Below are 25,284 nucleotides of genomic sequence, written 5' to 3' on the forward strand. Positions count from 1 at the left end.
GACACCTGAATCCTGTGCTCTCAAATGTGAACGAATGGGACACCACATGGCACAGGGAGAGAGAATTTGTTTATTGGGATCACTGGCTGGAGGTGGAGGAAGAACTGAGTGGCTGCTGTCCTGGTCTGGGGATGGATCAGGCACCAAGGTTAGGGGAGGGAGCCCAACACCAAGTTAGTAAAATAATAAAACAGTGGTCGGGCAGGGGGAAGACCCACTGCCTGGGATGAGGCTGCTCTGGGGCAAGAGGTGTACGTATCCTACCTGCCCCAAGACACACACTTCCCTACTGGCTGTTTGGCCTGTGTCAGCGCAGGGAGCGCGGGACGGTGGGCGATGCGGAGCGGTAGCAGCGGTACCCCTCCAGGGCTGCTGGCAGGAGCAGCAGGCCACTCAGGGGGTCTTTGCGGCAGCGGCCCATGGCCTCCTTGTAGCTCAGCCGTTCCTTGGAGATGGGGTCTGTCAAATCCTTCTCGTAGCTGGACTCGTCCTGCAGGAGCTGGGCCAGCTCCTCGCTGATCATCCCGGAGAGGAGGGCCTGCTGGATGGGGATGCGGCCTGTCCTCTTGGGGTCGATGAGCCCCCCAGTCAGGTGCTGCACCTGCAGGTGTGGAAGCACACTCTCCCGGGGCATCCAGCCCTTCTGGACAGCCTCGCCCACCGACAGCCTCTTCTTGGTGACAGGGTCCTCGATGCCAGTGAAGGCCTTCTGGGCGTTGAGCAGCCTCTGTGTGGAGGTGTTCTCGATCAGGCCCCTCTCCATGGCCTTGTGCACAGAGTAGCGCTCACGGCTGAGCAGGTCCACGATGCCTCCTGTGGCCGCCTGGGCCTCCAGTAGCTTCTGCCCGGTGATGGGGTCCAGCATGTTCTTGGCCACGGCCGTCTTGATGCTGCACTTGTTGTCTGTGGTTGTGTCATAGATTCCGGCGATAGGGAAGCTGTCATCACCGAGCCCGAGAGAGAAGCCGGGAGAGAAGAAACTGGTGCTCTGGGGGACCGGGGAGGCAAGTGGGGACTTGGAAATGATAGAGCCGATGGAGAGCGAGGAGGATGGCTTGGTCTCCCCAGCCACAAGCAGTGCGAACTCAGAGATGGGCAGGTGGCCATCCTTGTACAGATGGTACTCCTCCTTCGAGATGCGCCGGCAGCGAAGGGCCGCCTCGATGGAGTACTGCTTCCCGCTTTTGCGGTCCAGGAGCACAGACTCCTCCCCACAGGGCCCCGAGGTGGTGACCTCCTCCCAGTCGCACTCGAGCTCCTGCAGCTGTAGGTACTGGCCTCTGTCGATGATGCCTCTCTTGTAGGCCTCGTACGGGGACATGTCCTTCCCTGTCTCGGGTTCCAGGATGGAGATCTTGGTGGAAAGGTTGGTCTCTCGCGTCTGGGTCTCCTGGCTGAGCTCCTCCCGGCTCACCTTGGCGTGGAGGTCCCGGAGGGTCCGCTCCTTCTCATAGATCTGGTCCTTCTCGCGGAGGATGGCCGCCTCGAGCTGTGAGAGCTCCTGGCCCCGCTGGGCCGCCTTCTGCCGCTCGCTCTCTGTCTTCTGGCTAAGCAGCTTCGACTCCTCCTGCAGCTGCAGTGTCTGCTGCTGCTTCTGCCTCTCCAGAGCCCGCAGCTCCTGCTGCAGCCGCCCACGCTCCTGGTCTGCCTGGTCCCGGGCCCTCTGCAGTTCAGCCTCCTCCCGGGACCAGGTCCTCCCCAGCCTCTCGGCCCGGTCAATGCGCTCCCGCAGGCGCTGCGCCTCCTCCTCCCTGGCCTGCCGGGCAGTGCGCTCCCTGGTGAGCATCTCCCACAAGCGGGCCCGCTCATCCTCCAGCACGCGGTCCTTCTGCACCCGGATCACTTCCTTGTAGATGGTCTTCTCCTGCGATTTGGCTTTCTGGAGAATGTCAATCTGGACCTTCAGGTTCTTGCACTCCCGATGCAGCTCCGTCACCTGGGCCTTCTCCTGGTCCAGGTCCCGCCGCAGGGCTTCCGTGGATTTCTCCAGGTCCGGGTCCTTCTCCAGCTTGACCACTTCCTCCATGATGATCTTCTCCTGCACCGTGGGAGGCCGCTTCTCGAGCTCCTGGATCCTCAAGGTCAGCTGCCGCAGCTCCCTCTCCACGGCCAGCTTCTTGCTGCGGTCCTCCTGGAAGCTGAGCAGGCCCTCCTGCTCCTCTACGCTGGCCCGCAGCTGCTGCACCTCAAGCTCCAACTGGCGCCGCCGGCCCACCTCCTCGTCCAGGCTCCGGCTCAGCCGGCTATGCTCCTCGCGCAGCTTCGGGTCCTTCTGGGTGACCACGACCTCCTGCACCACCACCTTCTCCTCGGGCTTCCTCCTCTCCAGCAGCAGGCTTTTGCTCTGCAGCTCGTGCACCGCGTCCTCCGCGGCCCGTCTCTTTTGGGCCGCCTCCCGCACCTCCTGGCGGAGCCGCTCTGCTTCCTTCTCCAGCACCGGATCCTTCTCGTGGCGCACCACCTCCTTGCTCACCGTCCTGGTCTCCACCTTGGCCCGCTCGCGCCTCCACTCGTCGCGCTCACCCTGCAGGCGAATGAGCTGCTCCTGGGAGCGCCCGTGGCTGTTGACGAGCTCATTGAGCTGAGCCTTCAGGCGGTCGATCTCGCGCAGCACCTCGGGGCTCTTCTCGTGCCTCACCACCTCCTGGGTCACCTCCTTGTACTCCACCGTGGGCTTCTGGGCCCGCAGGACCTCTAGGTCGGGCAGCAGCTTCTCCACCTCCTTCTCCACACCGCTCCTCTTGCCCGCCATCTCTTGCAGCTTGGCCTTGAGCCGAGTGATCTCCTGCTCTGTCTCCGGATCCACCTGGAAGATCTCGTGGACGCGCTCCTGGAGCTGCACTTTGGGCCTCTGCTTCTCCACCATGCTGTACTTGCTGTGCAGGTCGCTCAGCTCCCTGGCCAGTGTCGCGTTCTTGCTCCTCTCCTCCTCGAGAAGGCTCCTCAGCCTGGAGGACTCCTGGAGGAGCCCTGGGTCCTGCTCCACCTTCTTCACCTCCTTCACGATGACCTTGGGCTCCACCGAGCTGATAGCCCGCTCCAGGTCTCCGATGCGAGCCTGTAACTTGGTCACAGCCTCCTCCGCCTGCTTCCTCCGTGCAGCATCCTCCTCAATCTGTAGCCTCAGAGCCTGGGTGGCCTTGACCATTTCCAGATTTTTCTCCACCTTGACCACTTCTTTCACCACGACCTTCTCCTTCACGTCCACCTCCCTCTTCTCAAGGGCCAGTAGCTCCTTCTTCAGCCCTTCCAGCCGGGCTGAGATGACGGCATCCTCCCTGCGGAGCTGCTGGATCTGGTTCCTGAGCTGGGCCGCCTGGCTGTCCAGGCCGGGGTCCCTCTCTACCTGGGTGACCTCCTTGGTCAGCAGATGAGGCTGCATGGTCTTCCTCTTGCTCTCCAGTTGCACGACCTTCTGGGTTGCCACTTCCAGGTCTGCCTGCAGGCCAGCCCGCCGCTTGCTCTCCTCCTCTACCTGGGCCTTCACCCTGGACAGGCTGCCCTCCAGCTGGGGGTCCCGGTAGAACTCCACCACTTCCTTCTCCTCCAGCCTCTCCAAGGGCCGCTGGGTCCTCAGCTGCAGCAGCTGGCTCCTCTGCGCCTCCAGCTCACGCTGCACTTGGGCCACCCGCTGCCTCTCCTCTTCCAGCTGGGCCTTCAGGGCCTCTGACTCTCTCCCTGCTTGGGCAGGGCTCTCGGAGCCCTGCTTTGCATCGTGGGTCCCTCGGATGTCCTCACTGAGCTCCTTCTGCAGAGAGGAAGAAGGGTAGAGCACGGGGGGTGGGCGGTGGAGATAAGAGCTCCATGTTTTTCCTGAGATGAAAGACCCCTCCCTCTTTCCTGAGACTCCCCAGTGGGTCCTCAGAGGTGGAGCTGAAGACCTAAGATGCTTGGATATAGGATTTTGAGAAGACCCAGTCAATGCAACGATTTTAGGACCCAAGGCAGTGTGCAGGCCTGGTTTGCATTAGAAAGCGCAAATAGGGGCCAGGTGCGATGGCTGATGCCTGTAATCCCAACACTTTGGGAGGCCAAGGTGGGCGGATCACCTGAGGTCAGGAGTTCGAGACCAGCCTGACCAACATAGTGAAACCCCATCTCTACTAAAAATACAAAAAATTAGCTGGGTGTGGTGACGCATGCTGTAATCCCAGTTACTCAGGAGGCCAAGGCAGAAGAATCGCTTGAACCAGGGAGGTGGAGGTTGCAGCGAGCTGAGATTGTGCCATTGCACTCCAGCCTTGGTGATAGAGCGAGACTCCATCTCAAAAAAAAAAAAAAAAAAAAAAAAATGCAAACAGGACAGATTCTCCCTGTCCCTCCAGAACTTCTCCCCTTTCCCCTTCCATCCAGGGACACTGACTGTGGCCGAGGGTAACAGAAAAGCTGGTAAGTCACCAGGAGTCCTGGAGAAGTTCTGGCTCGAGGGTGGAGAACCAGGTGGCTAAGGCTGAAGGTTCTATGGAGATTTTCTCTGCTCTCTGGGGTTAGAGGTCCTGTCCCATTGGAGGACGCCCAGTGGTCAAGCTGTGACCACACTGAATGCCATCTCCAGGGCCTAACCCTGGGATGGACACCAGCCTGTAAGAGCTGCTGGAGAGAAAACTGGGTGGCCGGAAGCTGCGCCCCTCTCCAGCAGCCAGGGCTGCCCAGGGGCTGCAGGCAGGAGGGAGAGGAGGAAGGGAGACTACCAGGGTGAGAGCCTGGCATATTGGGAATGGAGTGGGTATTCCTGGTTATTCCTGGCTGTTGTGGGAAAGGTGTAGGTGTTGTCTGTGTACCTTCTCCAGTATTTTTCTAGCAAACTCCAGCTGCTGAAGAATCTGCTGCTGGGCTGCTGCAACCTCAGTACAGGCCTTTGCAAGGTTCTTCTCCTGGAGAGGGCAGAGGGAGAGGGGAAGAGCAGAGTTAGCTCCTGCCTTGGAGCCTGCAGAGCTGGTGCCAAGGTCCACTGAGCCCTGCCAGGTCCCATCTCACCTGGGCATGGATGCTCTCCTGCAGAGGAGCCACTCGGGGTCTCTTGGGGGCTGACACTGCCAGGGTGGGCTCCAGAGAGCAGCGGTAGGTGTCTGCCTGCAGCTCATAGTCCTGAGCAGGGAGAAAAGGACAGCAGGCTGGCAGCCAGTGGGGGAAGCTGGGTGTGGGGGATAGGGCTGGAAGAGGGACAAGGAGGATGCATGGAGAGGGGCAAGCTGAAGGCAAGCTGCTTACCTGGAGCGCCGCCTGCAGGGCCTGGGAGAGGCGGGATGCCATGGCCCTGTCCCGCTCTCGGCTCTGGATCTCCTGCATCAGTCTCTGCCAGGGAAGAACCCAGAGTCAGGAGGCCAGGAAATTCCACTCACCCTGACTCTCCTCTAGCCAGTGCCTCCAGGGCCACAGTCAGCCAGCGCTGCCTCCCAGGGACAGAAAGGGCAGGGAGGGAGACCTGGGCCAGACTCCCTCCTTTCCCTGACATCATTCTCTCTGCTTTTCCTCCTTCCTTTCCAAGGCACCTTGGCAGAATCTTTTCTTTTCTTTTCTTCTCTTTCTTTTTGTTTGTTTCTTCTCTTTCTCTCTTTCTTCTTTCCTAAGTCTTGCTCTGTCACCCAGGTTGGAGTGCGTGATCTCGGCTCACTGCAGCCTCCTGGGTTCAAGTGATTTTCATGCCTCAGCCTCCCGAATAGCTGGGATTACAGGTGCCCGCCACCATGCCAGGCTAATTTTTGTATTTTTAGTAGAGACGGGGTTTCACCATGTTGGCCAGGCTGGTCTCGAACTCCTGACCTCAGGTGATCTGCCTGCCTCAGCCTCCCAAAGTGCTGGGATTATAGGCATGAGCCACCGCGCCCGGCCCAGAGTCCCTTTCTTCGGCCTCGTGCCCCTCAGAATTCCGTTCTAGCACAGTAGTATCTGTGAGCATCACCTGGGGCCTATGGGAGGCAGGCATGCGGGACCCACCTGCACATCAGATCCAGCAGGTCTAGGTGGCCCTGAGAATTCACATTTCTGACAAGTCTCCAGGTGATGCTGCTACAGCTCATCCACAAAAACTGGAAATTTCTCAACCCGGGATGCCCACTTTTATTCACCTGGGAACTTAACATACTGATGCTCTGACCACAATAACACAATTTATTTGGTCTGGGGAGGGGTCCTGGCCTGGAGATGTTTTACAAGCTCCCTGGGAGATTCTAGTTTGCAGCCAGGGCTGAGAATATCTGTCCCAGGCCCCCTTCCCAATGTCACCTCCCTACTCTCTCCCCAGATATCCTCATTTTCTGGCAGTCCCAGACCCATCTTTGCTCTCATGATCTCCTAGGGGAACTCCCAGCCCCAGTTCCCTCCCATATGCCTACCTCCAACTCCCCACTGCCCTTGGGTGTCCTGGCCACCTCATTTCAGCATGACCCAGCCAGCCCCATTCCTCTCCCCAAATATGCTCTATTCCCTGTGTTCCTGCCTCAGGTGGAGGTGCCCCCTCTTCCCAGTTGTCCCCAACAGAACCCTGGGCACCACCGGGCCCCATCTGTCTCACTCACTGTCTCCTTCAAGCAGTCACCAAGTCCACCTAATTCTGCCATGTCCATCTCAGACCTGCCCACCTTGCCCTGTGCTATGGTCCCTTCCCCGGCCAGGCCACCACTCTCTCTCAACTGGATTTCCACCCTGGCTCCTTGTGGTCCTCCATGTCTTCATTCCCACCCTTTCAGTCATTCTCTACTCGGCAGCCAGAGCCAGCTTCTAAACACTGGCCTGAAAGCATCCCCTCCGCAGCAGCTTCTGGGGGCCGCAGGAGAGAGCGCAGCCTGGATCCCATGCCGGAAGGGCCTGTGTGGTCTGCCCATCTGGTCGTCCTCGCCCCTGAGTCCCCTCCTTTCCCCTGACTGCCATGCCCTCTGCATGGGACATTTCATCCTTCCCCCCACTACACTTGCTTCCAACCACACCACCGACCCTGACCCGCATGGGTGTCCAGCCTGGGGGCACCCACAGCACGCTGACTTCTCCCACCAATGCTTATCAGCATCACAGACCTCCCCCACTAGACTGGGAGCTGCCTGGGTGCAGGGTTGTACCCCAGTGAACCCATTGCCTGGTACATGCCAGGGGCTTGATGAGGAAAATGCAGTAGTGACTGGAACCCTCAGGGCTCTGTGGCCTGAGCTTGTAAATCCCATTGCCCCAGTCAGGCCAGAGATGTGCTGGCCCCGTCTGTGGGCAAAGTGGAGCATTTCAGCTGGAGGCCAGGGAAGGGGCCCAAGGCCTCCGTGCCCTGGGCTTTGAAGCCCCTTAGAGCTCTTCTGAGCTTTGGCCACTAGGGGACGACATGGGCACAGGCAGCTGTCCCTGCCTCAGCCTCACCTTCTGTGCCTGCAGCTTGTAGGCGATCTGGCTGGGGCCGTCGCTGGGCCGCACCTGGCTGTGGGGCAGGTGCTCCAGCCAGGAGCTCAGGTTATCCTTGCAGTTCTTGAACTGCTGATAAGTGAGGGCGGCATCCTGCACCATCTTCTCCCTGCAGGAGGACGAGGCCCAGAACAGAGGTGAGACCTGCCCTCTGGGGACAGGGGCAGGTGCACAGGGAGGCTGGTGGGAGCCTCCTCCTGGGGCAGGTCAGGAGGCCCGAGTGACCTGCTGTGCAGATCCCCACTCCCTGACCCTGGGAATTCAGAGATGGGACGTTCTCCACCAGGCACCACCCTGGGAGATAAGTGCTGTTGTTATCTCCTTTTAGAGGTGAGGAAACAGCTTCAGAGAAGTGCAGTCACTAGCCCAGGATCACACAGCTTGTAGGCAGCAATGCCTGCCTCTGTACCAGCCCACACGCTGTGCCCCGAGGACCCAGTCGCTCACCGCAGGTCCAGCTGGTCCCCTGCAGCGTGGTAGCGGTCGGTGAGGGCTCGCACCTGGCGCTGCTGGTGAGGCAGGTCTTGGCAGAACTCCTGGAAGTTGTTCTGCAGCGCGGCGCACGCATGCTCCGAGGTCTTCAGCGCGCGGTGCAGCCCCAGCACGCAGGCCTGCTGTTCCAGCAGCTCCCTCCGCTGGCGCTGTGGGAGGAGGGGATGCAGCTGTGCACCCTCGTGGCTGGGGAGATACCGTGTCCACCCCACCCTCCCCCGAATGCTGAGTCCCTCTGCCACCAGGAGGCCCTGGCTGGTCCCTTACCTGCAGCTCGCTGACCCTCTCCTGCAGAGCACCCGGTTCGGCAGGGATGGGGGCCTCCTGCACCAGGGTGGCCTCAAAGCCTCGGATGACCCTGTCAGCATCCCGGATCTGTTGCTCCAGACCCAGGGCAGCCTTGGCTCTGCCACAGAGGAGGCAAGACTCAGACACTCCCTGGGCCACACGCTGCTGCCCTGCCTGGCTGCCCTGACCCCAGAGCACTCACTTCTCCCCGTAGAGGCTGCACAGAACCTGCACATCACTGAACTTGTTCTTCACGCTGTTGAGGGCCACGGGCAGCTGCAGGGCAGCGGGGCCCACGGGCCGCGTGGACAGAAACGCCTCACACTCCTTCTGGGCTGTCTCCTTCTCTGCTCCCAGGCTCTGCAGACGCTGGGCTGTGCCCTAAAGAGGGGCGGGGTCAGGGATCTCTGGGCAGGTGGGTTCCACCTGACTCTTCTACCAGGATACCCTAACTCTGCGCCCATGGAGGCATGGGCTCAGGCCAGAGAACTGGGTTCAGTCCTGGCCCCACTCGTTCCTCTGTGGATGACCTGGGGCAGATCAACCTCTCTGACCCTCAGTCTCCTCATCTACAGAATGATAGATAGGAGGGACTGGGCGCAGTGGCTCACACCTGTAATCCCAGCACTTTGGAAGGCAGAGGCGGGCCGATTGCTTGAGGTCAGGAGTTCGAGACCAGCCTGGCCAACATGGCAAAACCCTGTCTCTACTAAAAATACAAAAATTGGCCAGCCGTAGTGGCGTGCACCTGTAATCCCAGCTACCCAGGAGGCTGAGGCAGGAGAATTGCTTGAACCCCAGGAGATGGGGGTTGCAGCAAGCTGAGATCACACTGCTGCACTCCAGCCTGAGCGACAAGAGCAAGACTCCATCTCAAAAAAATGAAATAAATAAAAAAGAATGCTTGATGGGAGGATGACATGAGAGCCTGTGTCTGGAGCTCAGCAGTGAGTGCCAGGCACACAGTTACCTACAGTCATCTTCATGTCACTGTCCTGCTCACGAGACCATCAGGTCCCCTGGCCCTGTTGCTCTAGCCAAAGCCCTGGCTCTGCCCACTAGGGACTGTTGCCCTTATTCTTTCATCAGCTATTCACTCATCTGCCCCCTCCGTCACCAAGCAGTGCTGACTGCACCAGGTACCACCCACCGCCCAGTCTAACTGGGCTTCTCCTGGACCCCAACACCACTGATGTGGCAGATGCTATAACTTCAAAACCTAAGGACCCAGCTTCTTGGGAGGTGAAGACAGGGGGATTGTTTGAAACCAGGAGGTTGAGGCTATAGTGAGCCTTGATCATGCCACTGCCCTCCAGCCTGGGCAACAAAGCAAGACCCCATCTCAAAATAATAATAATATGGCCAGGTGCAGTGGCTCATGCCTGTAATCCTAGCACTTTGGGAGGCCAAGGTGGGAGGATGACTTGAGCTCAGGAGTTTGAGACCAGCCTGGGCAACATGGCAAAACCCCATCCCTACCAAAAAAAATTAGCTAGGCTCAGTGTTGCGCCTGCGGTCCCAACTACTCGAGAGGCTGAGGTGGGAGGATCACTCAAGCCTAGGAGGTAGAGGTTGCAGTGAGCTGAGATTATACCACTGCGCACCACTGCACTCCAGCCTGGGTGACAGAGTGAGACCCCATCTCAAAAACAAAAACAGACCAGGCGCAGTGGCTCACACCTGTAATCCCAGCACTCTGGGAGGCCGAGATGGGTGGATCACTTGAGGTCAGGAGTTCTACACCAGCCTGGCTAACATGGTGAAACCCCATCTCTACTAAAAATACAAAAAATTAGCTGGGAGTGGTGGCAGGCACCTGTAATCCCAGCTACTCGGGAGGCTGAGGCAGGAGAATCACTTGAACCCCAGAGGCACAGGTTGCAGTGAGCCGAGATTGTGCCATTGCACTCTAGCCTGGGTAACAAGAGTGAAACTCCATCTCAAAAAAAAAAAAAAAAAGAGGCTAGGTGCAGTGGCTCACACCTGCAATCCCAGCACTTTGGGAGGCCAAGGTGGGTGGATCACTTGAGCTCAGGAGTTCGAGACCAGCCTGGCCAACATGGTGAAACCCCATCTCTACTAAAAATACAAAAATTAGTTGGGCGTGGTGGTGGGCATCTGTAATCCCAGCTACTCAGGAGGCTGAGGCAGGAGAATGGCTTGAACCTGGGAGGCAGAGGTTGCAATGAGCTGAGATCATGCCAGCCTGGGTGATGGAGAGAGACTTTGTCTCAAGAAAAGAAAAGAAACTGGTTTGGAAGGATAACCCAGACTGTGGCCCAGTGTGGGTTTCACTTTGAGCACTTCCGGGAGTGTTGAGTCCACGTGGCAGACAGCTTGCTGTTCTTGGGTAAGGAGTTTACACAACGCTGCAACCTCCCCAGGAAGGCTCCCCCTTGCAGCCAGGGGACGTCTCTTCCTAAGATTCTCCAGGCTCCCTTGCTATTTCAGGAGCTTCGCCAGAACACTTCCTGGGGGTGATGACATTGGGCCCTACTGGAACCTTCCTGAATGATCAGGTGAGCTGGGCATTATTATATCTGCTTCAGGGATGAGGAAACCAAGGCCCAGAGAATGATGTAGTCCAAGATCACGGAGCTGGTCAGTGGAGAAGCCAGGAGGGGAACCAGCTTGTTTGAGCCCAGGTCCATCCACTCCCTTCTCCACCTCCGTCCCAGCCGCTGCTCCTGCACTTGCCTCCCCTCCCTCAAGTGTGAGCATCAGGGCCAGGCCGCTTTCCATCCCAGCTGCCCCTGCCCGCCGCTCACCCACCTCGTGGCTGTGGATGCGGCCCTTCAGGTCCTCCAGGGGTGTGGTGCGGCTCAGAGGGGCCCGTGCCCAGGCCAGCAGCTGCTTCTCTATATGTCCCAGGTCCCCATCCAGCCGGGTCATCTGTGTCAGGAGCTTCTGGGCCTGTGGGTTGGCTGGGGCCGAGCCAGATGGAGCTGGGGGCAGAGGTGCTGGTGAGGGCCCAGGGCCTATCTCCTGACTGCCAGATGGGTGCCCCCACCAGGTGCCCACAGAGGATCCTGTCAGGGTAGGGTGGAGGGGATGGCAGGGCCACCCCAGAGAAGAAATCCCCAGAGTGGTGGTCCCTAACGCAAGGCGACCCCTGCCCATCACAGACCAGTCGGAAGTTGGAATCTACTCCCTCCAGCCCCACAACCACCCCTCCCCAGGCCACCCTGGGTACCCTGCTGGCTGGGCCGAACAGACTCTGCAGCGCTGGCCTTCAGGCGGCTCTGGACTGTGGCCAATTTCTGCTTCAGGGCCTGCAGCTCCGAGGCCAGCCTAGAACGAAGAGGGGGTCGGATAAGGAGGTCCCCACTCTGCCTCTCTCCCTCCCCAGCCCCAGTAGACGCAGCTGCAGGTGAAGGCCGGCCTTTGAGCAGGGGTCTGCCGGGCCATGGCCTTGAACAGCATAGGGCCAGCCTGCTCTGCCCACAACCTGCCCCTGAGTAACCCTACACAGACCTACCGGGAGGCCCTGGCCACGGAGTCAGGGTCAGGTGCCGGGATGCAGAAGCAGGCGGCAGGAGCACGCTTGGTCTCCCCACCAGGGCCCTGCACGACCCAGGTGTGTGGGTCAGTGTTATCTATCAGCTTATACCGCTCACCCCGCAGCAGCTGCACCTGGGGGCACAGAAAGGGAGTGGCTCCTGCGGGCTCAGGGGCAGGGGGCCAAGGCTGGGGCAGGGCAGGGGGCCAAGGCTAGGGCAGAGTAGGGGCTGGGGATAGAGACAAATGGGGACAGCAGCTGGAACAGGGACAAGAGTAGGGTGGGAGGTGCTGGGGTAGGAAAGAGGCAGGACAGGACTTGGAGAGAGGAGGGTCTGGGTCAAGGGAAGGAGTAGGGCAGACATGGGAGCAGGAGACAGCAGGGGATGGAGCAGGGATGGGCTTGGGCAGGGGCAGGGGATGGGCTGGGAGGGGCTGGATGGCGGCAGGGGTGAGGTGGGGGAGTTCACACTTCTCCGGAGTCCCAGTCGCAGATGCTGTCCACGTGCAGGGGCTGCTGAGGTGGGTTTCTTCGCTGTGGCAGAGGGACCACATCCCGGCTTCGCCGCTGCAGGTCCCCAGTGGCTCTCTCAGTGATGGCCAGCTGTTTCTCCTCTGCCTGCCAGGGGCCCAGGCAGTGGGGACTCAGGCCAGGCTGCACTGGGGGCTGGCCACACCATACCTGTCCTTCCAAGGGACCAGAGGCTGGCCTTCATGAAGGCAGGGGTCTCTAAGTCAGCAAAGTAAAAGGAGCCCCTCTCTGGGGGCCTAGGATCCTGGGATCTGCTAGTTGCAGGGAGGGGGATGGCACAGCACCACCCAGGCCTCCGAGCAGAAGCTAGAGGAGCCTCAGAGCTCTCCCAGGCTGCCCTTGTCCCACTGCAAATGAGGAAACTGACATCCAGAGGTGGGAGGGCCTTGCTGGTACCTGGCCAGCCTCCTGCTAGAGCAGACCCCCCGCCAGCACCCAGGCCAGGGCCTGGGATAGGACTAGGTACCGAGGCAGAAGGGGTGAGGCCCAGAAAGATGGACAGGACCAATTCCCAGAAGTGGGGTGCAGATGGCCTGGTGGGGTTGTCTCACCTCCAGCTGTTGCAGCAGCTCTGTGGGGGCGCCAGGGGGGCCCCCAGGTGCAGGGCTGTACTTGGCATCCAAGTTAGAGTTGAGCTTCGTCAGGGTCTGGCTGACCGAGTCGGCCTCTTCCTGGAACTGAGTTCACTGCGTGGTCAAGGGCAGAGCCTGGGGCAACCTGCTGCCCACTGACCCTACCAACCAGCTGAACCTAAGCCAGCTAAACCTAAACCAGCTAAACACAAACCAGCTAAACCTAAACCAGCTAAACACAAACCAGCTAAACCTAAACCAGATAAACACAAACCAGCTAAACCTAAACCAGATAAATGTGAACCAGCTAAACTAAATCAGTAAACTAAACTAAACCAGTAAAGTAAACCTGCTGGATCCGATGTGCAGGTGGGCCCCGCATGCCTGCCTCCCACAGGCCCCAGGTGATGCTTGCAGATACTACTGTGCTAGAACAGAACTCTGAGGGGCACGAGACAGAAGAAAGGGACTCTGGGCCGGGCGTGGTGGCTCATGCCTGTAATCCCAGCACTTTGGGAGGCTGAGGCAGGCACATCACCTGAGGTCAGGAGTTCGAGACCAGCCTGGCCAACATGGTGAAACCCCATCTCTACTAAAAATACAAAAATTAGCCTGGCATGGTGGCGGGCACCTGTAATCCCAGCTACACAGGAGGCTGAGGCAGGAGAATGGCATGAACCTGGGAGGTGGAGCTTGCAGTGAGCCAAGATTGCGCCACTGCACTCCAACCTGGGCGACAGAGCAAGACTCCATCTCAAAAAAAAAAAAAAAAAAAAAAAACTTGGTCTTCATCCTTCCCACACAAATGAAGGGCACTGACACCTGCCTCCCTCCAGCACCTGAAGTCTTTCTTGCTGGGACAGAGGGTATTGGGGCTGCACTTGTCCCAGCCCCGGAGAAGAGCTGTGCTTTAAAGAAGCATCCCAGGTGCTTTAATGGAACTATGGTCAATGTGTGTGATCACAGTCTTCTGGTTCTATAGGAAAATGTATGAAACATTATCTGTCCCCAAATCCCAGTTGTATATTATATCGTTTTCTCACCCCCTTTTTTCATTATTGTTCTCCTAAAGAGGCTTTTAAGAAATACTTTCTTTGGCCGGGCGCGGTGGCTCAAGCCTGTAATCCCAGCACTTTGGGAGGCCGAGGCGGGCGGATCACGAGGTCAGGAGATCGAGACCATCCTGGCTAACATGGTGAAACCCCGTATCTACTAAAAATACAAAAAACTAGCCGGGCGTGGTGGCGGGCGCCTGTAGTCCCAGCTACTCGGAGGCTGAGGCAGGAGAATGGCGTGAACCTGGGAGGCGGAGCTTGCAGTGAGCCGAGATCGCGCCACTGCACTCCAGCCTGGTTGACACAGCGCGAGACTCCGTCTCAAAAAAAAAAAAAAAAAAAAAGAAATACTTTCTTTAATTTCTCCCCACCTCATCCCCATAAAATTTTATTTATTTATGTATTTATTTATCTATTTTGATAGAGATTTATCTATTTGTATAGAGACAGGGTCTCGCTATGTTGCCCAGGCGGGTCTGGAACTACTGGGGTCAAGCAATTCTCCTGGCTTGATCTCCCAAAGTGCTGGGATTACAGGTGTGAGCCACCACACCTGGCCCCCATGAAATTTTAATACCACAGATATGCTGTTTGTGAATCTGTACTTCATGCATAACAAGAGTTAAGATATTTTTCTGCCATTAAGAAACAATTTTCGGCCCCCTGGGAACCGCTTTACCCTGTTGAGAATGTGCCCATGCCTTTACTTTCCCTCTGGGACCAAGTAGCAACCACACAGCTCTATTTTATTTTTGAGGTGGAGTCTCTCTCTGTCACCCAGGCTGGAGTGCAGTGGACCAATCTCGGCTCACTGCAACCTCCACCTCCTGAGTTCAAGCGATTCTCCTGCCTCAGCCTCCTGAGTAGCTGGGATTACAGGCGCCTGCCACCACGTCTGGCTAATTTTGGTATTTTTAGTAGAGATGGGGTTTCACCATGTTGGCCAGGCTGATCTCGAACTCCTGACCTCAAGTGAGCCGCCACAGCCTCGGCCTCCCAAAGTGCTGGGATTACAGGTGTGAGCCACCGCGCCCTGACAGCTCTGTCTAGTTGAGAGGTGCGGTGCCTCTCCTGTGTGAGCCACCACACCTGGCTCCCGCCCCTGCCGCCCCTGCCGCCTGCCCGAGGGCTCACCCGGCGGTAGTCCTCCACGTGCTGCAGCTGGGTCTCCTGGCAGATGCACAGGTTCAGGAAGTTCTGCCACTCTATCTTCAGGGCCTCCTGGTGGGCCTGGGGACGGCAGCACGAAGCCCTCGGACCACGCTCCGCCCCCACCCCACGTCCGCCCCACCTCCCCCGCTTCCCTGCCCACCACGTCCCTTCTCACTCTCGCCCTGCCCCCAGCGCACCTGGATGGGCCCCACCGCGGGGTGCCGCAGCTCCACCATGCGCTCGCCGTCATCCTCCAGCTGGTTCACGCTCTGCTCCTGGCTCAGCAGCTCGTGCTGCTTGAAGTGCTGAGGGCGAGTCGGGTGGGGAGCAGCGGTGAGGACCAGGATGGCCCTGGCCGCCCCCACCCGGCCCCCACCTCTCCCCGCCAACCTCGTACTCCCGCCGCACGCCCGCGGGGTCGGCCATGAGGTCACTCCAGTCCTGCTGCAGGATGCGGCGCTGCTGCTCCGCCAGGACGTTCAGCTGCCGCGTGCAGCCCTGCAGGTGAGTGTACAGGCTGCCCAGGCTCTGCCCGCGCCACGACGCCGCCTTCTGTGCTCAGGACCCGCCGCCAGCAGCAGGGTGGGGAGAGAGAAAGTAGGGGGCAAAAGACGCCGTTTGGCCGCGCTCAGGAACACTGGCCCCGTGCAGGGTCCGGGCGGCCACCCACGCCCACCCGTAGCCACCCGGTCCGACCCTCCCGCCTGCTCACCAGTAGGTCTCGGTATTGGCTCCGGATGGTGGCTGCATCCTGCCTCGACCAAGGGGAGAAACAACCCCATAAGAGCTGGGGTGCAGGGAGATGGCCCCCTAATATCTGGGCAGCCATACCCCACCCACCCCTATCCCCAGGGTCCAGCCGATCTAGCTCTGGCTCTGACTGGAGAAACAGGGGCTGGGGCTGGCCCGGGATGTGACATGCTCCCAGCTCACCCACCGGCCCCACAAGGCTCCGCAGCTGCTGCCCGTAGGCCTCGATCTCCTTCTGCAGTATGTTGTGCTCCGCGATCTGCTGCTCCAGCTCCGCCATGCCCGGCCCGTACTGGCCCGCGCAGACCTGCTTCTGCAGGACAGCCGGCGGCTCAGTCCCCACAGGACCGCGGTGGGGAGCCAGAGAACCCCACAGGCCTCCCACCCGGAGAAGTGGACTTGGTCATTTGGGCAGAGCGTGGGCGAGCGTGGGAGCAGCCCGGGTGCATGCCCTGCAGCTCACCCAGGGGCGAGGCCATTCTGCAGTGGCCTGAGTCCCACTGGTTCCCAGACGCTGGGCTCAGCCTCTGCGAAGTCTCCTAGCTCCATCCTGCCTTGTCTGTGACCCAGCCTCAGTGCTTCCTGCCTGGACACCTCCAGCCAAGCTCCAGGGCCCTCAGCACGCCCTGCTCCACCCGGGCCCTTCCCCATTGTCCCTCTATTGTCATCATATCACCCCTTCTGTGTGGCATCAAAGCACAATTCCTCACCCAGGGATCAGAATGCCCCATGACCTGGCTCTGCCCACCTGCCCAGAAATCCCCACTTCCCATCAAACCCCAGGCTTCCTCCTGGCAGGAGCCTTTGCTCCTTCTTTCTGGAATGGTCCTCTCCTCACTACTTCACCCTGACCCAACTGAGCCTTCTCACCCCTCTGAGGTTTCTTCATGTGCCTCTTCCTGCAGGAAGTCTTCCCTGATTGCACTGTCTGCTCTGCTGTCTCCCTGCCTAGACCCCTGAGCCACCCCAGGTTCAAGCCTACAGTCAGACCCTGGATTAAATGCAGTTCCGTATTGCCCTCTGATCACACTGGGGTGTGACTTTGAGCTCCTGACCTGTTTCTGCTCCAGCACACGTGCCCAGTCAACCCTGGGTCCCACATCGGGGGGCAGCGCCATCTTCTCGTACAGGGCACGGTACTCCGCACACTCCTGGGTCACCCGCTCGTGCAGCTGCTTGATGCTGTCAAGAAGGTGGCTGGCAGGTCAGGGCTGGGCGTGGGCCTTCCCCGGGGACCCCCAGCCCTGCCGCAGCCCCACTCACTCCTTCTCGATCTCCTCAGCCTGCGGGTGCTTGAGCCGCCGGGCCTTGTCTACATCCAGGAAGAGATCCTTGAGCAGCACCTCGGCCTCCTTCAGGCTGCGGCCCGTCTCCTGCTGGTGCTGCAGGGCCTGGCTCTGCTCACTGTTCAGCCGGTCCTGTGGGCAGGGGATGGGCAGACTCGCCAGGGCCCAGAGCCCCCACACCCCTGCTGCCCCATCACTGTGGGCCTGAGCCCCACCTCTGGGACCCTAGCTATGCTGGCCAAACTTGAGGCCCACGCCAGGCACAGGGTCAGGCCCAGGACGTCTGTGAGGCAGGGGACAAGGACACAGGGGAGCCCAGCAAAGAAGGAAGCCGAGTCCTCTCTCCCACCGTGTTAGGGGATGGGCGGTGCAGGACAAAGGTCATCTGTCCCATCTTCGCCATCACCAGGGGACACTCAGGGAGTGCCAGTCCTGATGATGGGCCTCCCATGCCACCCAGCCTGCCCACGCCCTGCCAACTGCTGCCTGGGCCTCACCTGCTGCAGCCTCTTCTGTGTCTCCAGGATGTCCCGCTCCACCTGGTCGGCGTTGGCTTGCATGCGGGAGATGAGCAGGGCCAGCTCCTGAGTGGCAGCCCTGGTGAGTGGAGAGGACAGTGGGCAGCTTGGTGGATGAGGCCCCTCTATGCCCCACCCAGGTGGCATCCCCTGCCCTCCCTCCCTGCCCCCACAGCCTAGCTCACTGCCCCGACTCTGGGGTTTCTCTCTGCAGGAGGCTCTGTGAGCTAGTCCTGGTTGGGGGTGTCAGCACTGCCCACATGAAGGGTCAAAGGTGAGGGTCTCAGGTCTGTGTGGTGCTGGAGGGCAGGCGGCCTCGGTGTCCCAGTCTCAGCCAGCTGTGCTGGCAGTGAGTCCCCCACCCCACCCAGCTGCCTGCCGCTTCCCTCTCCGAGTCAGTGAATCACCGGCTCAGCCACTAGTACCTGAGCCAGCCGGGCTGGGCCCTGGGAGGGGCAGTTGGGCTGGCTGGGGCAGGGAGGCAGCAGCATGTCCTCCACCCCCACCTCCTCCCACTCCAGCCCTGTGATCCCCATACCTCCCCCACCCCGGGGGGCTTTGCCAGAGTGGAGGCTCCAGTGCCTGTCTAGAGGAGCCTCACACTGTCGGAGCTGGGTGGGGGAGGGCAGGCGCAAGAGACTGCCGGGCACCGTAACATTCTCCAGAGTTGAGGGTTCAAAGCCCAGATTGGGCCCTGACTTGCTCTGAGTCACACGGTCAGGGACCGAGAGGAAGCCTTGCTTCCACCCCAGGACTTTTTCTGTGCATTCGCTCTGCAGCCTCCATAGAGCACCTGCTGTGTGCACGCACTCACTCTTTGGAGTTCACGAGGTCAAGCAGACCTAAAAGAGGGCAGAGTGGTCCAAGCCTCATGAGCACAGTGCCTTATGGGGGATCATTATCCTGGGGCAGGGGAAGCCTTGAACTGAGTCAAAGGATGGGCCACCCCAGGCAAAGGGGCGGTGCTGGTGAAGGCACAGCAGTCTGGAAGAACTCTGTGGCCAAGACAGCCTGGTTTCATCTTGCTCCATCATTAATGCTGTGTGACCTTGGGCAAGTTACTCAACCTCTCTGTGCCTGAGGTTCCTCACTTGTAAAGCGGGATTTTAATAAAAATATCTATGCCTTAGGGCTATTGTGAGCATTAATTGAATTTATCCATCTGAAACATCCAGTGCAGGCCTGGTGCAGGGTCGGCACCCAGCACGTGTTAGTTTATATCCCACTAGAGGGCTAGTGCCTTGAAGGCAGGGGCCTGTTGGTTCTGTCTACAGAGACATCTCCAGTGCCTAGAACAGTCCTGGCATGGAGTAAGTGCTCAGTAAGTTCGTGTCAAACGAGTGGATCGCACGTGAGGTGAGGGGGCTGCAACCAGAGCCAACAGGGCCCTGAGGACCGAGCTGCCCCAGGCCAGGAGCACACTGCTGGGAAGCCTGCCTGGACAGTGGGAGCTGCAGGTGCTGGGCCCCGGGCACTCCTGCTCAGGTCCCGCCTCCTGGGATGGCTGCTCCCACCGGGAGCTGCACACTCCACCCTGGGTGGGGCTCAGGCACCCCAGGGAGGACAGGTCACTCAGCGAGAGTGTTAGCCGAGAGTCTTAACCACTGTCTTTCCCGTCCATCCAGACGCCCAGCCTTGGTGTCTGTTGGTGCCTTGATCCTTATCGGGGTAATGGGCACCCCTACTCCTACACCAGCCTTTCATCCCTGTGCTTATCTCAACACCCTGGGCCCAGGTGGGCTGCTGCCTCCTCTGCAGAGGAGCTGAAGTCAGTGAGTGGCAAGAACGCGGCCCAGCACATCCACAGAGAGCCGGGGCTGGGCCCCAGAGAGCCGGGTGGTCCAAGGGAGGCCCAGTGCCCCCTGCACCACACCCCCCGGCAAAGGAAGCCCCAGCTCTATTTTGTTTTGTTTTGTTTTAAGAGACGGGGTCTTCCTCTGTCACCCAGGCTAGAGTGCAGTGGAGTGATCACGGCTCACTGCAGCCTCGACTTCCCGGGCTCAAGTGATCCTCTCACCTCAGCCTCCCAAGTAGCTCTGACTACAGGCACGCACCACTACATCCAGTTAATTTTTGTATTTTTTGTAGAGACAGGGTTTCGTCATGTTTCCCAGGCTGGTCTCAAACTCCTGGGCTCAAGTGATCCACCTGCCTTGGCCTCCCAGAGTGGTAGGATTACAGGCGTGAGCCATAGCACCAGGTTTTTTTTTTTTTTTTTTTTTTTTTTTTTTTTTTTTTTTAAAGCAGAGTCTCACTCTGTCACCCAGGCAGGCAGGAGCACAGTGGTGTGATCATGGCTCACTGCAGCCTCAGACTCCTGGGCTCAAGCAATAGGCATGAGCCACCATGCCTGGCTATTTTTTATTTTTAGTTTTTTATAGAAACAAGATCTCCCTATGTTACCCAGGCTGGTCTCGAACTCCTGGGCTCAAGGAATCCTCCTGCATTGGCCTCCTGAAATTCAGGGATTATAGGCATGAGCCACTGCGCCTGGCCGTGAACCCTTAACTCTTCAATACAGCAAGGCCCTGTGTGAGAACTCTGGGGAGGGCTGTGGCTTAGGCAGGAGGCAGCACAGCCCCTGCGTCCCTACCCCAGGGACCGCATCCCACCCCTTCAGTCCTCATGCCCTGCATCGAGGCCCCAGGGGTCATCCCAGTCAAGTAGAGCCTTGGGGCAGAGCTGCAGTCAGACAGCCAGGGTCTCCCATCTCCCAGCCTCTGGCAGAGGAGGGCATCGGTGCAGGCTCCTGTCCAGCACTTCTCCCGCTGAGCAGCCTCAATCCGTGGCCCGCAGGCCCCCTTAGAGGATGTGGGGAGCCCCAGGCCATCCCCTGCCTCCTGCCAGGGCTGAAGTTCAGCCTAGGCCTGCGGCTCCTGAGGCCGGGAGAGCGTCCACCCATGGGCCCTTTGGCCTCGGGACACCAAATGCCAGCACGGGGCTGGTCCTGGGCTCTGGGCCGCCGCTGCCGCCAGGTGGCTCAAGGACCTGGGCCTGGCACCAACCCCACCCCAGCTCCCCGGCTCCCCATCCCCCAGCCCCACTCACCGGCTGTGCTTGCTGGGGGAGCCTTTGGGGGACCCCTTGGCTGGGGAGCCCTTGGGGGACCCCTTCCCCTGGGAGCCTTTGCTCAGCCCCTTGAACATGGTCGGAAAGGCAGGTGCTGGCTCAGGCTGGGCTTGGCTGGCGAAGGAGGGCAGGAGGGCAGGTGGGAGGCAGCGGGCGTCCTTGCTGGCTGGTCAGCTAAGTCTGGTGAGGTGGGGCGGCTGGGTACTGGGGAAGGGAGTTTCTGGGAGGCCCCTCCTTGCAGGTGAGGCAGCGGGCGGCCGGGCCGCGCATGCACCCACAATGACCACACTCACGCCTGCTCCTGCACAACCAGTCTGGGAGGAAAGGGCGCAGCCCCGAGGGCGGGGCCGAGCCTGCCCGACTCCCACGGAAGGTTTGGACTTGTTACACCCACATGCCCAGGGGAGTGCGGCGGCGTCACACCCAGATGGGGAAGGAGTTAGGCCAGGACAGACAGGGCTGAAAACAGACGTGCACATGCAGGCGCAGGCTCAGCGGAGAGGCCCCAGCCCCGGAGCTCAGGATTAACAAACACCTCCAGCCAGCTCAGAGGCCCTGCTGCCAGGCAGGCCTCCACCCACAGCTCTCAATCCCCCAGGACAGGAGGGGGTGTCCTGCCAGCCCAGGGCCTGGCTCTCTGCTCTCCACCGACGTGATGGGGCAGCCAGGGGACATTCACTCCAGACAACTGGCACAACGTCCATTTTTTTTTTTCTTTTTTTTGAGACAAAGTCTCGCTCTGTCACGCAGGCTGGAGTGCAATTGCACAATCTCAGCTCACTGCAACCTCTGCCTCAGCCTCCCAAGTAGCTGAGATTACAGGTGCCCGTCACCACGCTCAGCTAATTTTTGTATTTTTAGCAGAGAAGGGGATTCACCATATTGGCCAGGCTGGTCTCGAACTCCTGACCTCAAGTGATCCACCCACCTTGGCCTCCCAAAATGCTGGAATCATAGGCATGAGCCACCGCACCGGGCCCCATTTTATAAAGTGTGCACAGTGCAGCGGTCCCCGCCTCCCCGCCCTGTCTTCCTGGCTGGCTGTGTGCGGGGCTCTGCGCACCATCTGTGCAGGGCTCGGAGCCCGATGCAGTAGGACGTGCATCACTGAGATCCTCAGATCCTCAGGCCAGCTCCAGAGAGGTGGGGACGTCTGGTGCACACCCTCCCCCAGGTGCCACCAGGGCTGGCTTCAGGTGCCACTAAGCCTGGGCTCTGGCTGAGGCCCACCACACTTGGCTTTTCCCACCTGCCTCTTCCCCCACCCAGAAACGGCCCCTGGTGGCTTCTGTGAAGTCAGATTGAGTGGCAGACAGTGATGCCAGCTTATTGGTCTTTTCCTCACACTGGGGACCAGGGCTGCTGCCTTTTACTTCTGTGGTGTCCCTGAGCCTCTTCAAGAAAGGGGTGATGCCACCCCCCTTTCCAGGCGCTCATTTCACTGGCCAAGCGTAACAGGCCCCTTCTTTGGAGGTGGCGTCGCTTTCTGGGTCGTTCCTGAAACCCCTGCGGTTTTAGTGGAAGGAGGGCTTGAGGGGGAGTCAGGGGATGGAACAGGCTGACTGGGTGACATCACCTGGACATCCTGGCAGGCCTTGCTGAGGACAAAACACAGCCTGGCAGGAGAGAAAGGTCCCAGCAGACGGGGGAGACCAGGGACCGACACCTGATACCGGCCTCAGGCCCCCATGAGATAAAAAAGGCCTGCACCCTTTTTGGCTGAATCTCATGGGAAGTCCCTGAACTCGGCCGTGGAGAGGGGATGCAGGAGACCCCCATTCCTGGAGGTGGGGGGGGCGGAGGGGGGCGGGGGGGGGGGGGAGGGCAGTGGCGGCCTCTGACAGAGATGAGGAAACAAAGTGGTCTCCAGTGTCCTCGGCTCCCAGCCCGTGTGATGAGTGAGATGGCACCAGAGATGACAGGCCACTCAGCCTCTGCCCCAGCCTGCTCCCCCTTTATTCCTGGTGACACTTGTCTTTTTTTTTTTTTTTGAGACCGAGTCTCGCTCTGTCACCCAGACTGGAGTGCAGTGGCCGGATCTCAGCTCACTGCAAGCTCCGCCTCCCGGGTTCCCGCCATTCTCCTGCCTCAGCCTCCCAAGTAGCTGGGACTACAGGCACTGCCACCTCGCCCGGCTAGTTTTTTGTATTTTTTAGTAGAGACGGGGTTTCACCGTGTTAGCCAGGATGGTCTCGATCTCCTGACCTCGTGATCCGCTCGTCTCGGCCTCCCAAAGTGCTGGGATTACAGGCTTGAGCCACCGCGCCCGGCCGACACTTGTCTTCTAACCACTCATGGCATGCCTGCAATCAACTGTCTTCAGAAAGGAGCCGTTTGTGTGAATGACTACGGGGGCCGCCAGCCTCACCCCTGGCATCCCTGACTCACCTTTTTTTTTTTTTTTGAGACCGAGTCTCACTCTGTCTCCCAGGCTGGAGTGCACTGGCACCATCTCGGCTCACTGCAACCTCTGCCTCCCAGGTTCAAGCGATTCTCCTGTCTCAGCCTCCTGAGTAGCTGGGACTACAGGTGCCCGCCACCACACCTGTTAATTTTGTATTTTTAGTAGGGACGGATTTCCACCATGTTGGCCAGGCTGGTCTCCAACTCCTGACCTCAGGTGATCCGCCCACCTCAGCCTCCCAAAGTGCTGGGATTACAGGCATGAGCCACCAAGCCCGGCTGCTTCACCTTTGAGCTAGGCCCCTCCCTGGGAGGTGGCAGTCATTGGAAGTGGGGTCCTGGGGACAGGTGTCCACACTTCAGACGGAGAGCAGCCAGGCGAGGTCCCTGAGCTGTGCAGGGGGAGGTGCCCTGGGCAGAGGGCGGCGAGCCTGAGGTCTGGAACACTGGGGCATGGAGCATCGCCGCCTCTGCAGAAGCCCTCCAGGAAGGAAATGAGCACTGCAGGGGGCCCCCACACGCCCCGGAGATTAAGGGCTAACTGATACACTGCAAGAAAAACAAGAGCTGACTTCCTGGCGTGATCTTCTCATGCCGGATCAAATCAGGCCCGGCTCCTCTGATATGCGCTGCCAGGCGGCAGGCAGGAACACCCCGAGCCCTGAGGCCGTCTCTCACCGTGGGATGCTCCTGTCAGATGGCGGCAACCCTGGCCCCAGAAGAAAACAGGAGAAAGGACAGGGACACAGAGTGGGGCATGGCTGTCTTTGTGCTTCACCTCTGGTCTCACCCTTTGGAGAGAAAGGAGCCCTTTATCTAAAAGGCCAAGATGGGGCTGACTGCCTGGATCAAGACCGTCAGCGTCGGTTTCTGCAACCACAGGCCCTGCTGTGTGTGGCTGTAGTGCATTTGAAGGTGCCCGGACAAAGTGAGATGTATTCTATGTGCAAAATTCATGCCAGACTTCAAAGACATACTATGGAAAAAGAATGTAAAACGGCCGGGTGCGGTGGCTCATGCCTGTAATCCTGGCACTTTCAGAGGCCAAGACGGGCAGATCACGAGGTCAGGAGTTCAAGACCAGCCTGATTAACATGGTGAAACCTCCTCTCTACTAAGAATACAAAAATTAGCCGGGCGTGGTGGCGGGCGCCTGTAATCCCAGCTACTCGGGAGGCTGAGGCAGGAGAATGGCGTAAACCTGGGAGGCGGAGCTTGCAGTGAGCCGAGATTGTGCCACTGCGCTCCAGCCTGTGCAACAGAGTGAGACTCTGTCTCAAAAAAAAAAAAAAAAAATTAAGGCATGCATACAAAGAGGGCATCTCCCCACTCCTGAGGGGCCTGGTGAGTCCTTCCCTTCGCCTGGCCCTGGATTGCTCCTTGGTGGACTGAGAGGTTAGAGATGAAACAATCCCTGGGGCTGCTCAGCCCTCTACCAGCCATGACTTTGTGCGGCAGCTTACCGACTCCTTGCGCCTGGAGCTCCACGCTGATGTGGGCAGCTGGCAGCTCACCCAGCTCAGGACCTGAGCAAGAGGTCTGATCAGACCAGAAACAGTGAGACTCTCGGCTCCAAGACTGCCAGACACAGCTGGGCACATGTGCAGCCTGGCCACGGTGTGACCACTTGGCAAGCGTGCCAGCAGTTAAGCCCTCTGGTGCCCACTCTCTCCTCCAGCTTCGGGGCTCCTGTGGGGAGGCATTCTTCTCCCTGCTGAAGCAGATGGTGGTAATTGCCTCCTTTGCCCCAGGGGCTGTAAGCTGCCAGGCGCCCATGTGTTCCTGATGAGGCGAGGCTTTACCGTCTCAGGAAATTGCCCTGTTTGTACAAAAGCTCCGCTGCCAGACCCTTGGACCGAAGTTGAGTGAAGACCTCTTCCCTTCACTCCCTTGGCCCGCTGAGCAAAGCAGAGATGCCGTCCTCCAGCTGGGCCTAGAGGAGCACAATCTGGCGGACTGGGGGTTCAAGGAAACAGCCTCCTTCCATTGTCTGCAGGTACAGGGTTGGGGGCCAGGAATCTGCCAGGAAGCTGTGGCCCAGGAATCTGCAGGGCCACCTGGAGGAGGCTCTTTTGGCTGTGAATCTGCCTAGCAAGTCTGATAAAAAGAAGTGAAATGCCAAGGTCAGCCTAGAGAGAAGCAAAAGGTGGCACAGCTTGCCTAACCGGACAAGTGTGGGGAGGAACAGGTGCTAGTGATTCCTTTTGGGACTTTTACAGGGAAGGTTTAGAGGAAGCAACTATAAAAACTCCAAAAAACAGAAAACAATCAAGCCTTGTGTGTGTT

General features: G+C 59.3%; 1 protein-coding gene across 1 annotated transcript; it reads right to left on the bottom strand.

Annotated features, from left to right (window-relative positions):
* Positions 1 to 49: 49 nt before the first annotated feature.
* On the bottom strand, positions 50 to 21,353 carry EVPL (envoplakin). Its single transcript, XM_003913456.4, has 22 exons — positions 20,575 to 21,353; positions 17,506 to 17,605; positions 16,986 to 17,140; positions 16,778 to 16,904; positions 15,910 to 16,035; positions 15,685 to 15,723; positions 15,363 to 15,524; positions 15,170 to 15,277; positions 14,955 to 15,050; positions 12,745 to 12,870; positions 12,134 to 12,280; positions 11,642 to 11,796; positions 11,357 to 11,454; positions 10,936 to 11,108; positions 8,366 to 8,544; positions 8,143 to 8,281; positions 7,831 to 8,024; positions 7,342 to 7,492; positions 5,212 to 5,295; positions 4,978 to 5,088; positions 4,782 to 4,874; positions 50 to 3,748 (listed from the first exon to the last, which is right to left on the bottom strand). Exons 1-22 carry the CDS (start codon positions 20,670 to 20,672, stop codon positions 308 to 310), a joined length of 6,102 nt encoding a protein of 2,033 aa, XP_003913505.2. The 5' UTR covers positions 20,673 to 21,353; the 3' UTR covers positions 50 to 307.
* Positions 21,354 to 25,284: the final 3,931 nt, after the last annotated feature.

This window comes from Papio anubis, chromosome 17, assembly GCF_008728515.1.
Source record: "Papio anubis isolate 15944 chromosome 17, Panubis1.0, whole genome shotgun sequence".
Classification (NCBI taxonomy): domain Eukaryota; kingdom Metazoa; phylum Chordata; class Mammalia; order Primates; family Cercopithecidae; genus Papio; species Papio anubis.